Source organism: Agelaius phoeniceus, chromosome 1 (genome assembly GCF_051311805.1).
Source record: "Agelaius phoeniceus isolate bAgePho1 chromosome 1, bAgePho1.hap1, whole genome shotgun sequence".
NCBI classification, from domain to species: domain Eukaryota; kingdom Metazoa; phylum Chordata; class Aves; order Passeriformes; family Icteridae; genus Agelaius; species Agelaius phoeniceus.
Genome location: NC_135265.1, coordinates 65,713,430 through 65,727,622, shown reverse-complemented (window position 1 = coordinate 65,727,622; position 14,193 = coordinate 65,713,430). Strand labels below are relative to the sequence as shown.

Sequence of the window (14,193 nt, the reverse complement as noted above, 5' to 3'; positions counted from 1 at the left end):
AGACTTCTTAGAGTATCATATTGAGCAATGTAACCTAGGTAATCTTTCATAGGCCTTAAACAGGAAAAGGATAATTTAAAAAGAGTTTATTAAGAATGTCCATATGGACCTACACAAATACCATTTTATTAACTCCAGTCAACAGGATTGCACCTTGAAGCACACTTACTATGGTTGTATTTGTATGCAATTCTGCTTGATTTAGTTTAGTAGTAAGCTAGCACATTGAGCTAAAACAAAGAGATTTGAAGAAATGTTTAATGTGTATTTAAAGATTTTTTTTAAGAGATGGGCTGATAGTCAACATCAGAAGTTTTGTCATTGTCCCAGCAATATGATACTGTATTGGCAAAACAGGTACTTAAATTTGGCACTTGGCTTTCTACTGCTACTGTAAACAAAAATGTATCCTAATTGGGAAGAATTTATAACACTGAGATATTGACAGTTTTCTCTCATTTAGGCTAGCAGTACTGTACACTTTACAAATTGTAGATGATGATTGCTATAGCATTTCATTAATATTCTAGGGTTTGTTTCAAAGTGTTGTTGTGACAGTCTTGGAGGCTGTGAAGTGTTGGGGACAAGCAGTATTAATGAGTGGTATCTTAGGAAAAGAAAAAAGCAGATGAAATAATTGAGTGTGTTAGCTGGGACACTGCAAATTGTCTTTGGTTGCTGGCAGCACATCACTTCCTCTGAGTTATTTATTCCTCCAGCCAGTAATTAGAACCAGTTCTTGCTCCCCTGCCATGGACAAACTGAGCTGCTGCTCAACAATGATTGATTCTAACAACTCGGCGGGACAGAGCTCAGAGTCTTTTGTGCGCCAGAAATGTTTGAGCAAAAGTATTGCAGGTTACTGCAGGTGGTGGGCTGCCATAGCATTATGTACTGAATTCATAACACACTGGGATGACTGGCTCAGTGGTCATGGGGCAAACGGTGCATGTTGTTTACCTGGACTTTAGCAATGCCTGCAACATGGTCTCCCATGTGATCCCTGATGTCCACTTGGTGAAATACGGACTTGTCAGGTGGACGGTAAAGTGATTGGAAAATTAGCAGGACCATTGACCTCAAAAGGTTGTGACCAGCAGTACAAAGATCCAGTGGCAGCCAATTGCTAATAGAGCTCTCAGAGGTTGATATTGAGGTTGTTCTATGTCTTTATTAACAACCAAGGAATGCCATGGATCCTCAGCAGATAATACCAACCCTTGGGAACTTCAGCCCTGTTGCATAATGAAGAACGGGGCTGCCGTTGAGGGAACTTGGCAGAAGTCGGCTGCCAAGAACCTTGTGAGTCTTAATAAAGGCAAATGTGAAGTCCTTCATCTGGGACAAAACAACCCCACCTACCTGCTGGACAGCAAGTTGAATGTGAGTCAGCAGCACGCTCTTGAGGTAAAGAGGCCAGATGCATACTGGGAGGTATTAGTAAGTGTGTGGGAAGGATGTTAAGGGAGTCGCTTTTTCCCCTGAATGCAGCACTTCTAGGACTGCATCTGGACTGTTGTGTCTAGTTTTGTCCTCTCCAGTTCAAAAAAAGACAAGGAAGACATACAGGAGTGAGTCTGGTTGGGAGACATCAAAATCATAATGGCTTGGAGAACTGGGTGTGTTCAGATTAAGAGCAGCAAATACCTAATAAGACTATAGAGAAAGTGTAGCAAGCTCTTCTAGGAGATTCATAGCAATACAAAGGGACAATGGACTCAAGATGCCAAAATGGAAATTCTGATTTCATAATAGGAAAAATCTTTTAACTGTGAGACTTGCCAGCATGTTGGAAGAACTGCCCAGAGATGTCTGAAAACCCAGGTGGACCTGCTGGTTTTGGCCATTGTCTGAGGAGAAGGTTGCAGTAGTAGGTGATCTCTGGGGTGCCATGCAGCCTCTGTGTGTGTGGTTCTGTCAGAGCTGCTGCAGCTGGACCACAGAGCACATGCGGGCATAGTTTCAGTGTAAATGTCACTGTTGCTCTAGGTTGGTAATCCTTTTGCTGGTCTATCCTCTAATTCTGTCTTTGGGGTTCTGCTGTCTCTTGAGGATAATGCCTCTGTCTCACTGTTGCAGTTTTTCCAGAGTAAATTGCGAGCTTGCCCTCAAAAAGAGAGTAACTAAGAGGCTTTGTTCTAGGGTTGCTATTTTGCTGACCAATTTTTAAAAATGTCTCCTGTCTTAGTGGCAGGTCATGTGATATACTTTTCCATTTTTTTTCTGCCATTAAATTGAAAAAAATCTCGTGTTTTTTGCTTTTTAATATTCTGTGTAATCAGTTTAGTATTTATTGTACTGCCCTTGGCTTGGTGCAACCCCAGTACCAATGCAAGCTGGGGCATGAGTAGATGGAGAGCAGCTCTGCCAAGAATTTGGGGTTGCTGATGCATGAGAGGCTGCCTATGAGTTGGCAATGTGTGCTTCCAGAAAGGCAAACATATCCTGGGCTGCATCCAAAGCAGTGTGGCCAGCAGGTTGAGGGAGGGGATTCTGTTCTTCCACTCCTCTCTGGTGAGGCCCCACCTGGAGTATTGCATCCAGCTCTGGGGTCCTCAGCCCAGGAAGGTACATGGACCTGTTGGAGTGAGGACAGAGATGGGCGTCAAGAATTGTCAGGGGGCAGAAGAGCCTGTGCCATGAAGACAGGCTGGGAGAGTTAGTGCTCTTCAGCCTGGAGAAGAGAAGGTTCTGGGAAGACCTTATGAACACCTTTGAGAACCTAAAGAGGACTTAGACTCCTTTAACTGAAGGAGGAGGGTTGATTCACACTGGATGTAAGGAAGAATTTTTTAAGAAGAGAATGATGATACGTTGGAACAGGTTGCCTAGAGAGGTGTTTGAAGCTCCCTTCCTGGAAACATTCAAGGTCAGGTTAGATGGGGCTCTGAGCAACCTGATCTAGTTGAAGATGCCCCTGCTCATTGCAGGGAAGTTTCGACTAGATGACCTCTAAAGGTCCCTTCCAACCCAAAACATTCTATGAATCTATATGCGTTGCACTTAAGTGCAGGATTTTTGGATGGTTTTGGCTTGAGACTACTGTGGGTTTTTTCAACTGAAACATGAGTTCATCATCATCATTGCATTCCCATTTGCTGGGATGAAATGCTTGGGCTAACACAGATACACCAGCATGCATTGAGTCCTACACCTGTGAATAGCACATACACAATTTGCAAATATGTGAGGCAGTAGAAAACTTTGCTTCTCTTTGCTGAGACTATTTAATGTTTTCTTGATGGTTTTGCTCTTGGAAAAAGTTGTGTGAGAGTGTCTTGGGGAGCTGGCTGACTTTGCTTTTAGTTATGATTGTATTTTGAATCAAATGTTTTTGAAGCAGATATGTCACAAAACTCTTTCCCCTATTAGAGTTCAAGGCCTGGTGACTTCCAAGACTGAAGTAAACCAAGCAAAGAGCTAAACTGTTCAGTTGTTATTTTCTTTGAGACTGAATTACAGTGAGGCACTGAAATATTTATAGTAATGAGATATAAAATTGGTGAGACTGTAATACAGGTGCACTTGTAATTAAAATTATCCTAAGCAAATCAGATAAAAACAAGGTTTAAACTGATTTAAATCTAGCTGTGTTCAGGAATTGCTGTGGTGCAACCAGATGCGTATTAAATTTATCTATATCAGTGCATGTGTTCTAATGTCAGCCCTCAGTATTTGTTACTAAACTTACTTTACAGAGTTGTAGAATATATACATATTTTAGACGATTTTTTAGTGACCTTGAGTCACCAAAAAAAATAATCTCTACATGCAATAGCAATTTTTCATGTTGCTGGTAAAAGAAGTGTCTGAAGATACTGGTTATATGTTTAAAGTGAGGTGCTCTTGGTTCTGTCAGTTGCAGTGTGATGAAAAAATACAGCCAGAAAGATACTGCTGCCTCTCACAATGGAATATTACTGCCTTGCAGCAGAGTTGAGGCTACCTGGGCTTTCCAGTTTCAGAATATTACCTGAAAATGTCAAGGAATGTAACAATACCCCTCCCTGCTCCAGCTAAAGCAACTGTGCCCAAGGGTCATTTATTCCGTTTCTCTTAAGCACCAATTCTTAATTCACCAAACGTTTTAGAATCTAGTCAGGAACTGTATGCACCAGGGTTAGATGTGTCCAATTTAAAGTAATTGCAGGTTATGCTGGTTAGATGAATTGTGAGGCATAACTTTTGTATGGTGCACATCTGTGGATGATACTTAAAAGGTAGGAAGGCTTTGAGTTTTGCTGAAGTACGAAATTATCGCAGCAAATAACTAAATGCGATGATTTACTTACTTGATTTTAATTTACCTGTTAAAATTTGTGAATTAGATAACATACTGAGGGTGCAACAGGATTGGCTGTAGATTTTGCAAAATGACTGGTATGTGCTATTATCAGCTCAGTTTATAGATCAACATGGACAGAAAAGATAGTTCAGAGGGAGGATGTGAATATTTTGCGGTTTTTTACTAATACTGGTTTATCTTGAAAGATTTAATTCCAGTCTTCTGTTTTGATGACTGTGTTCCAAAATGTCAGGAGTGAGATTTTGTAGCTTAGTTTTGTGAAATATGCTTCAAACCTTCAAGCCTTATCCTCAGTAGGAAGCACTGAACATAGGGATGGACATTGGCAAGCTGCAAGTTGATCTCAGATGGCATTTAACTGCTGCTTCAGGAGTTGTTGCAGAATTTGGGCTGCCCGTTTTTGGGTTTAAATACATAGTGTGTCCTCACCACTATGTGCCGTAGTGTGATGGTACCATGTTTTGTTTGTGAGTGCTTTCAGGCAAAATAACGTTGAAAATGTTTAGTTCTTTGCTGGGAGCCTTGTGCATTGTGGCAGGTAGCAAATTTGTAGTGTGGGGTATGATGCATTGATAGCCTTTGTATGTATGCATGAACTCCTTGGCTATAAATGCAGGAAAGAGGAAGACTTTGCCATTACCAGTTATGTTTGGTGATGTTGAAATACGTAATGAATTGCATCTTAATGTGTATAGAGTACCTATAAATAAGATAAACAATTTTATGTGCAAATAATGTATTTAAATCGTAAATATAAAATGTATGTTATACTTTGCAAAATCTGATAACTTGTGCTAATGAACTTGTAAAGACCATCTGTTGCCATGGGAAATGTACTTCTGATCATTCTAGTTTTAAACTTGTTCCTTGTGGTTATGTCAGAAATAAAAGTAATAAGTTTAGACTATATGGTTTCCTTATAGGAAAGATATTCTGAGCAGCATTTCAATTAATATAATTCTAGATATTGCGTATGAAACTTACCTGGGGACACACTGTAGCAGCTGAGATGAGCAGTCCTCAATTAAAAAATACTAACTACTTGGAGTTCCTTCTTAAATTGGGAAAGAAAGAACTTTAAAACTGCTTTTAAATTTGTAAGGGAAAATAGTGTGATGAATCTTCAATGTTTTGGTTTTGCTGCTGATAGATTTCCATCTCAAAGGGTAATACTGAATGTAATCTACAGCACCCATTGCTGATTGCTGCTGAGAGTTAACTAGTGCCTGTGTAGTGCTTCTTAAAAGGAAGAAAGAAAGGTACCTTGTACTTTGTGGTGTGTTTTGTAATGTTGTCACTGTGTCAGCTGAAGGTGTGGACAAAACTTCAGGTAAAAACCATTCAGTGTCACAAGGATTTAACCTAGTGTGTTAGGCACTGATTTATCTCTCAGAGCGCATACTGGTGTTTTGCTCTCAGTTTTAAGTGATAATAACGTATACAGATGTGCATACAGTGCCAGAAAATACATTAATTTCCCTGGAACCTTTATTCTAAAGCTAACTAGACTAAGGAAAATAAGGCTCACTTAAGCAATAAGAAAGAAATACACATGCATCTGGTAATATAATCCTTTCTTCAAGACCTTCAGGAATAAAACTGAACTAGTCCACTTGCCTTAAATAAAATTGTTGTTTTTCAAATGTTACATAATTAATAACATTGCTGAAAAATATTGTTCATATTAAGTCATAAGTTTTATTGTCTTTTTTCTAAATGAAATATCAAACTCTGCTGTCCTACATCCAAATTGAAGCCACTCTCTGAATAGCAAAAGCAGAGTTAGTCTAATCCAGTCTAAGTCTGCTGCTACAAGAGACAATCATGTCATGTTTCCATTTCTATTCCTGCTGTTACATGAGCATCAATGCAGGCACATGGTAAGCTGCACCAGCAGCCTGATGCCCCTGAGGGGTAGTCCCTCACCATCATGGTCTATAGACAGTTTTTTGGTTGGATCTATTTAATAGAGTCTTGCTACAGTTCATCATTTGGTTGCTTGTATGTGCTAGTGGCAGCACAAGGGAAGGGTGAGATGAAGAGGAGAATGGGACAGTGTCTTTAATGACAATACGGGCACAGGATGATTGAAAGAAAAGAGAAGTTTTGTTTCATGTTCCTCTGGTTCTGACTGCCTGATCATACTTTCTCTCAGGCCAGTTCTGGTGCACTGAGCCAGTTTAACTCATTGGCCCAGCAGAGAAACATGTACTTTTTGCCAGATTAATGAATTCAGCTAGTATGGAGAGTAGCCTGTTATGTGCCAGAGCTGGCATGAGCTAACTGTGGGGGATGGAGGGAAAGAAAATTCCTTTTTGGTGTTTGGACTTGGTTAGATTGATCTGCTCTGTCTCAGTGAACTTCACTGATAACTTTCTTTTTGAGGACTTACTGATTCATATGTTCCGATAGCTTTAACTTTGAAATTGGAAGCAAGGAAGTCTCTGAGAGGCAAGAATTTGATGCTTTACAGAGGTGTGTGTACAGTGAAGTGGAAATCAGCTCTTTTATCCAGTTGTGTATTTTGCATCTCTGACAAATTTCTCTAAGTGTATGACTGTTATAAAATTTTTATACAATTTTTTCATACTTGAACCTTCTGGACTGAAATCAACTCAGTTACAAAATGGATGTTTTTGAGTAATGTGTCACTGCTGAGTGCTTCTGCCAGTACTTTCCTCACCCTATGCTATGTGAAAGACCCTTACAAGCTGGAACAACTGTCCTATTCTGTAAATATTTTTGGCCAAGAAATATATTTTTGGCCAGCTATTGCCTGCTTTTAAGTTTGGAATTCAAACTATGACCACAAACTACTTATTTTTCTTTCTTTCTTTATATAAATCCTTTGAAGAAATGGTCTTTTAAAGTAGTAAATTATGACACCTGTTTGGTAACTGATATGTCTGTCTGCATCTTTTGCTTAGTGTTGCAGCCAGCATGGGTTTATGAAGGCAGATCCTGCTTGACCAATCTGATCTCCTGTGGTAGAGTTACCCACTTGGTGGATGTTGGATGTTATCTACCTAGAATTTATTGTAAAGCCTTTGACACCATTTCCCATGGCATTTTCCTGGCTTCCCATGGTGTGAATGGGTGTGATCTTTGCTGAATAAAAAACTGTGTGGATGGCCAGGCCCAGAGCGTGGTGGTGAATGGGATTGCATCCAGCTGGTGACCAGGCACAAATGGTGTTTGCCAGGGCTCAATATTGGGGCCAGTCCTTTTTAACATCTTCATCAATGACCTGGACAAGGGGGATTGATTGCACCCCAAGCCAGTTTGCAAGATGACACCAAGCTGGGCAGGAGTGTTGATCAGCTGGAGGACAGGAAAGTTCTAGACAGGGATCTGGGAAGGCTTGGTAGGTGGGCTGAGGCCAGTTGTATGAGGTTCAGTAAGATGAAGTGCCAAGTCCTGAATTTGGGTCACAGTAACCCCCTGCTGGCAGGAGTAAAGGTGGCTGGAAAGCTGCATGGCGGAAAAGGACGTGGTGGTGCTGGTCAGCAGTGTCTGAAGAGCAGCCAGCTGTGCACAGCTGGCCAGGAAGGCCAGTGGCATCCTGGTATCTATCAGCAATAATGTGGTCAGGAGGATCAGGGCAGTGATTATCCCCCTGTACTCAGCACTGGTGAGGCCACACCTGGAATCCTGTGTTCAGATTTGGGCCACTCTCTGGGAGGAGCACACTGAGGGGCTAGAGCCTGTCCAGAGAAGGGCAGTTGGAGCTGGCACTTGAGGATGTGGTTGAATGGTGAACATGATGGTAGTGCTGAATTAACAGTTGGACTTGATGGTCCTAAAGGTGTTTTCCAACCTTAATGATTCCATGACCTTATGAGAAGAGGGCTTTGGACCCTCCAAGGAAGGATTTGAGTCTCCAACACAGGTCTTTGGCCCCTGGAAGTAGGCTTTTGGAGGTGAGTAGGAGGGTTTGAATGCTGCAGTTGGATTTTCTTGGATTTTGTGCCCTCAAATGATGCTTCAATACCTTGAACTGAGGCTCTGCTCCCTAGAAATGGGGTTTTGGAGGCATAGAGGAAGGCTTTGAGCCCATTAGATAAAGGCTGAATCCTAAATAGGAGGCTTTGGAAGCTAAGGTTTGGGCCTGGAGATGTGCCTTTGTACTTTATAAAGACTTTGAATTCTACAAGTGAGGCTTTGGGCCTTCCAAATCGGACGTGGAGCCTTCAAAATAATGCTCTGGGCCATTCAGACGAGTCTTGGGACCTAAGGAGCAGGGCTTGAAACTCACTAATGAGTGTTTGTGCCCAAACAAGGAGGGTTTGGACTGTTGGGTCCCAGTTGGACACAATGATCTAAGAAGTCTTTTCCAGCTTTAATAGTTCAGTGATTCCATGATGTCAAGCCAATATGCCTTGGAGTAGCTGTTACTGTAGTTACTGTTGCTATGATGTTTGTATACATAGACTTAGATCTAGCAGAGCTGCAGACACTTGAGATGATGCACAGATATTGAAAAACTGTTGTAAATACCTATTCATAAGCCACTGGGTCTTTCTGGTGGATTTTCATTTTGTTCAGCTTTCCTGCTGATATTTTTTGGGGTGAGTGTATTTGAGGTGATAGCAGTTGATACTGACAGCAGCTCAAACCTCTGAAATCAGTCAGTTAAGGAGTAAAACATTTTCACTGAATAAAACACAGCAGTCACACAGTTGGGACTGCCTCTCTGAGTCTTTTGCCCTTCCATGATACTAAGTTTGGTACCTGTGTGGCCTGTAGAAATGAGAAGTTATGAACATTAGACTGAGTGCCAGTGCCATGTCCTCTGCTCGCAACCTGAGACTGGGAACTAGAACAGTTTTTGTGCAGTAGCATGTTCAGAGTAGCTGTACTGAATGAAGGTGTTCTGGAAGAGGCTGGTTCATATTTGTGGCGTGAGAAGGTCAGGATCTGAGCAGTTGGCTGGAGAATAAGCCTGCTAGAGTTGTCTCTTGCTGTGTCTTCTGTACTTCATATCTGAAGATCTGTTGGCATCAATGAGATGTGTACTATCCTTGTCAGCTTTCTAGAAGGATTAATGATTCCTCTCTGAGGAGATGGGATGAACAAAGTGCAGAGCTGGTGACACAGTAGTAGAGGGGGTGTGCTCTGCTGCTGACAGGGTTGGCTTGTTTGCATGTGCCGAGAGAGGGAAAGGGTGTTCAAATGCATGTGCTGAAGTTGAAGTATAAGAAAACTGCAACTTAGGGTAAGATTAAAATGCCACCTTTAAAGACAGTAAGGCATGCCATTTTGCTGAATTGTTCTGGCAGGAATAAGCAGTATGCGTGTTCAAATGTGTAGTTGGTCAGTGGTACCTTAACTGCCTGACTTGATCAAGAATCCAACCACAGAGCTTTATTGATTGGCTTTTAGCTCTGATGGGCAGATAAGAGATGATGGAAGGAATTCTGGTGGGGTTTTTTTTTGGTGTGTCATCTGTGTGTATTTGAATAGGCATACCTGGGGAATATGGAATACTTTTAGGGGGGAGGTGTTTTTTTTTAATGGAATCTGTTTTTGATGATGGCTCATTTATAATGCCTGCATAGTTCTATCAAAGTGCCTTTAACATATTTTGCTGACAGAAAATGTAGGTGCCTTTACATGTATTTTGCTTTCTCTTGCTTTGTCACTAAGCCAGAATTATTCTGGAGTATAAAACTATGCTCCTTGTCTACCACTGTGCCTAAGCTGGATGGAGCAAGCCATTAGTACTTGGTGCAGTACTGCTGTGCTGAGTTCCAGCTCATGGGCAGGTTTGGGAAGTTACCCTGTGTTATCCAGCTTGGAATGCTGACTATGTGGAGAATGGCAAGGCTGCCATTTGCATGAAAGGGTCAAACCAGTCTGGTGTCAGATATGGATGGTAAAACGTCATCTTAGTTGATTACTAGTCTGGCTACATTCTCCAGTTACTCATTAGGATTACTAATGGTTGGGTGTTTACTCTTCTGGATGCCTGTGGCTTCTTCCATCTTGAGTCTCAGGTAGTTTTCAGTCCTGGGAGGATTTCCTCAGCAAGACAATCATACTGTTTTATGTCCAGTAATGTCTCACTCTTTAATGGAGAGATTCTCTAGCAATACTGAATATAGTAATGCCTGTCTTTTTGAAAGAGCAATTGCCTTGGATGCAGTTTGTGTCCTGAGCATTTGCTTATTTTGGCAAATTTTGACTCTGAGTTCCTGATATGCTTTTATTCGTAGCAGCAAAATACTCACTCCCCTAAAGGGGGACAGTGTGTCACAAGTAAAGGTGAAAATAAGGGGCTGGGAGCAGAGGTACAGGCTGCCTCTTTGCTGGTGCCAGGCACTGAACTGCTTTTGAGCTCTGGTGTTGAAGCTTAGTATTTATGTAGAATAGCAGCAACACTCTAAGCATGGCATATTAGTGTGCATCTTAGTGTGGTAATTGTGATAGATGCATTTATTATGCTGTATTCTATCTACTTTAAGCTGTCCCAGGCTAGTTATTCTGTCTTTGTGCAAGTAAAAGATTAAATTACAGATCATTATGAAACATGTCAAATTGTAAATTAAGATGACTTTCTTTCTGTGAATAGACTTTTGTTTTCTACCTTGCTTTTCTCCTCTTTGCCAGCCCCCCTCCTAACTCCAGATTCAAGGCTGTCCTGTAAGTTGGTGTTTGTGTTACTGTGTATGAAATATGTGAATGACAGATATGGACTTTTTCTTTCATGTGTGCTGAATTTTTAAAGAAAGTTGAATACAACAGGGTTCTTGTTTCAGAGTTGTTTAACTACTACATGTTCAAAGAATATTCTCCATTTTCTACGCATGAATAATAATTTTTAGAAATTTTTGTTGCCTAAACCCAGAAAAATAATGAAGTACCTTGATGCATGTGTTAGCAACTGGCAATGAAGTTCAACAAAAATCTTTTTTACGCTCTTTTTGCTTTTCAGTTTCCAAAGTGTTGAAATTGTGAAGGTAGTTTTGGTGCTTTCTTAAGCTTGTGGAGGTTAGCAGCAGGTTCTGTGGCTGCAGTCAGTCTAAGAGGGGCAGCTCCATGCTGCAAGCACTCTGCTGCACAGGGTTGAGATTTGACAAGAAGGCATGTTGAAATTTTGAGGGTATGATGGGGAACAAGTGACTGCCTAAACCAAAATGTTAAATAAATATTTCTTACTAGAATGTAAGCATTACAAATAATTGGTAAATGTCAAAATGGAAATGGCTTTTATGTATTCAGTAACTGCCAAATATTAAGGTTTGTAGATACAAAATGAAAATTGATCAAATGGAATCTGATCAACAGTCCTGTAGTGAGGAGTCTGTTGTTCAACTGTAGCTGTTTCTTTGGAGATTCTTTCAGGATCCCTTCACTATTCAGAACAGAATAGTGGGGTTTTTGGTGAGCATTGTTCCTGCAGTTCAGCATTAGAAAAAGAAATAATTAAGTTCACTGATTTTAGTAGCTATTACTGCTTATCATTATTGCTGTAGATAATTGCTGAGCTTCTCGGTTTGATGGTTTTTCAAGTGAAGGTGTCTTCAAAACATGTGTACATCAGGAGTTATTTAGAAATTTAATTTCTTTATGACCTTGTGACTTGACAAGCCTTTGGTGAACTTCAGCTGTAGTTTCAGAATGTGGAAGTTTTGCCAAGGTGACTGGGAAGTGCAGAAACTGATGGGTTAGTAGTAAATCAGTGTTAAGTGCATTTTTGTCATGCATGTTCCAGAAGTATAGGAATTCTTTATGAAGGATCCACCACCTTCTTATCTTACTCATCTGAATATTGCTGTCTAATGTCTGTCTTCGAGGTCTGTGCAAGGTTGCATCCCAGATCATGCTGCTGACTGTGCTCATATATTTTTCTTTCAAGCTGGGGCTCCTTAGCAGAGTGACCGAATCAGTGAAAAACATTGTACCAGGATGGTTGCAGAAGTATTTCAATAAAAGGGAAGATAAATGTGTAGATATGAATGAATCTGCAAATGAGGAAGAGAATCCAGTAAACTATCACCATGATTATGCAAATGAAGATGCCATGGTAATTGATGGGAGAGTCACGCCTGAATCAGCAAGAATTAATTTAGAAGGTATGTGCAATATCATTTAGTATTCTGACCATCTGTATTTATTCACAGATTTTTGGTTTTGAATCTACATTTCTAGGGGAGGCTGGAAGGAGCGTTTGGACAGAAAAAAAGCAAACAACAAAAAACCCTGTAACACCCAAACCAAAATGACCAACCTGCCGAAAACCCCAACCCAAAATAACCCCACGTATTGGAAAAACAAAGGAATAAACCTCAGTAACTCAGTTTTTAGAACTGCCTTAGCTTCAAAGTTTAAACATACTGGAAGTTCACTTAGAGCCCTTGAAAGTCATGAGTTAACTTCAGGTAGTCAAGTAGCCAAGTGTAAAATACTGCTAGCATTCATTTGCAAGTTTCTTGGGTTACATTTTCTTTTTAAAGGATCTGGGATGAAAGTTTATCTAATTGCTTAAGGTAGTAGAAACATTAATCTGTTTTGTTGTCCTCAAAACAAAAGACCAGATGCTAGAATGCCAGAGGAGAAGTCCTTCATGTGTCCTGATATTTTTTCTTTTCTTTTGAGCTTCTTCAATCAATTTATTAAATTCCTTTGTTAGTTTAGTGGAGATCTGGGGAGCTTCGTTTATGACATTATTATTTTTGAAATATTTTGTAACATTGTGTGGCATTGCTAGCTTGGAGTCTTTGGAAACTATTTGGATCCTTGGCAAAGAAGTTTACTACTCTTTTATCATATTAAAATTTAGCTGTGCTTTATATCTATGCCTCTCACTATTTCTGTAGTACTCTGTGAATTTGCATATGCTCTCATTTGAGTTTCTCTTAAATTAGCAGTTTTGGGAACTCAGTTTTTAATTAGGGGAGAAATGTTGTCTGAGAACAAGTATGGAACCATCTGTGTGGACAGTCAGCTGCTTGTTGTTGGCAGAATGAAAAGTAATGAGGAAATACCTTTCTCACCAATGTTATCTAATTGTAAATACGGAGCTTTACAGCTCTCTGTGTAGCTGTAGCTTGAGCATAAGTTTGTATAAAGGAATAGAGAAGGTTTTCATGAATGAGTAACATGTGTTGGCTTTCCTGAAGAATTGTCTGAAAGGATCTTTCAGTGAGAACAGCTGCACAGCAAACTTTCTAGCTCCAAGAAATCAGGAGCAGATGGGACCCGCTAGAACCATCAGAAGCTTCTGTTTGTGGACGTTGTAGTTAATTTTTCTAGCTATAGTTAATAATAATTTTTTTTTATTGTTACTGGTGTTTTTATTTTAGAAAGCCTGTTTCTTTGGCTCTGAGGTACAATGTGCAAGAGCCTATGTTCCTTTGCTTGGCTGGCCTTTGGTCTGATAACACTTTCTTTCATCTCAAACAAGACAGGCTTAAAAATCTACCAGTGCTTTGGAGAATTAATTACTAGCAGTGCAGTGCTTATGAAGATTGAAGTAGCTAGTTTAAGCTTCAGCAGAAATGTCAGGATGATAGTGTCTCAAAATTATGTTCATACTCAGAAATCGTGGGAGGGACTGTAGGCATATGGATATCAGGCAAGATGGCCATTAATTGCTATTCTGTTCATGTGGCAAGCTGGAGCTGTGAGACCACCTCTTGCAGGACACTGGCAGTGTTTACCCACCCTTTTAATGAGGAAAAAATGACTGTCTTACAACTGAGGCCACGTTGCTTACTTGTCCTTTGTGCCAAAATCTCGAAAACTAATGGATAGGAGATAAATTGCCTATAGCATGACCTGATATGGTAGAATTTGGAAGGGAGGATGATGACGCCACAACAAATAAACCCCTGAAAATCTTTGCAAATACATACTTTGATGTTACGTATTCAGACTGACACCAT

The 14,193-nt window shown here is 40.3% G+C and overlaps 1 protein-coding gene across 3 annotated transcripts in view; it reads left to right on the top strand.

The window, feature by feature from the left end:
- NUP153 (nucleoporin 153) overlaps positions 1 to 14,193 on the top strand; it is a 44,182-nt gene that overhangs the window by 4,444 nt on the left and 25,545 nt on the right. For all 3 annotated transcript variants that reach the window (XM_054627749.2, XM_054627767.2, XM_054627742.2), the window contains exon 2: positions 12,165 to 12,381. In XM_054627749.2, coding sequence (XP_054483724.2) covers positions 12,165 to 12,381 — 217 coding nt within the window. The remainder of the gene's footprint in view (positions 1 to 12,164; positions 12,382 to 14,193) is intronic.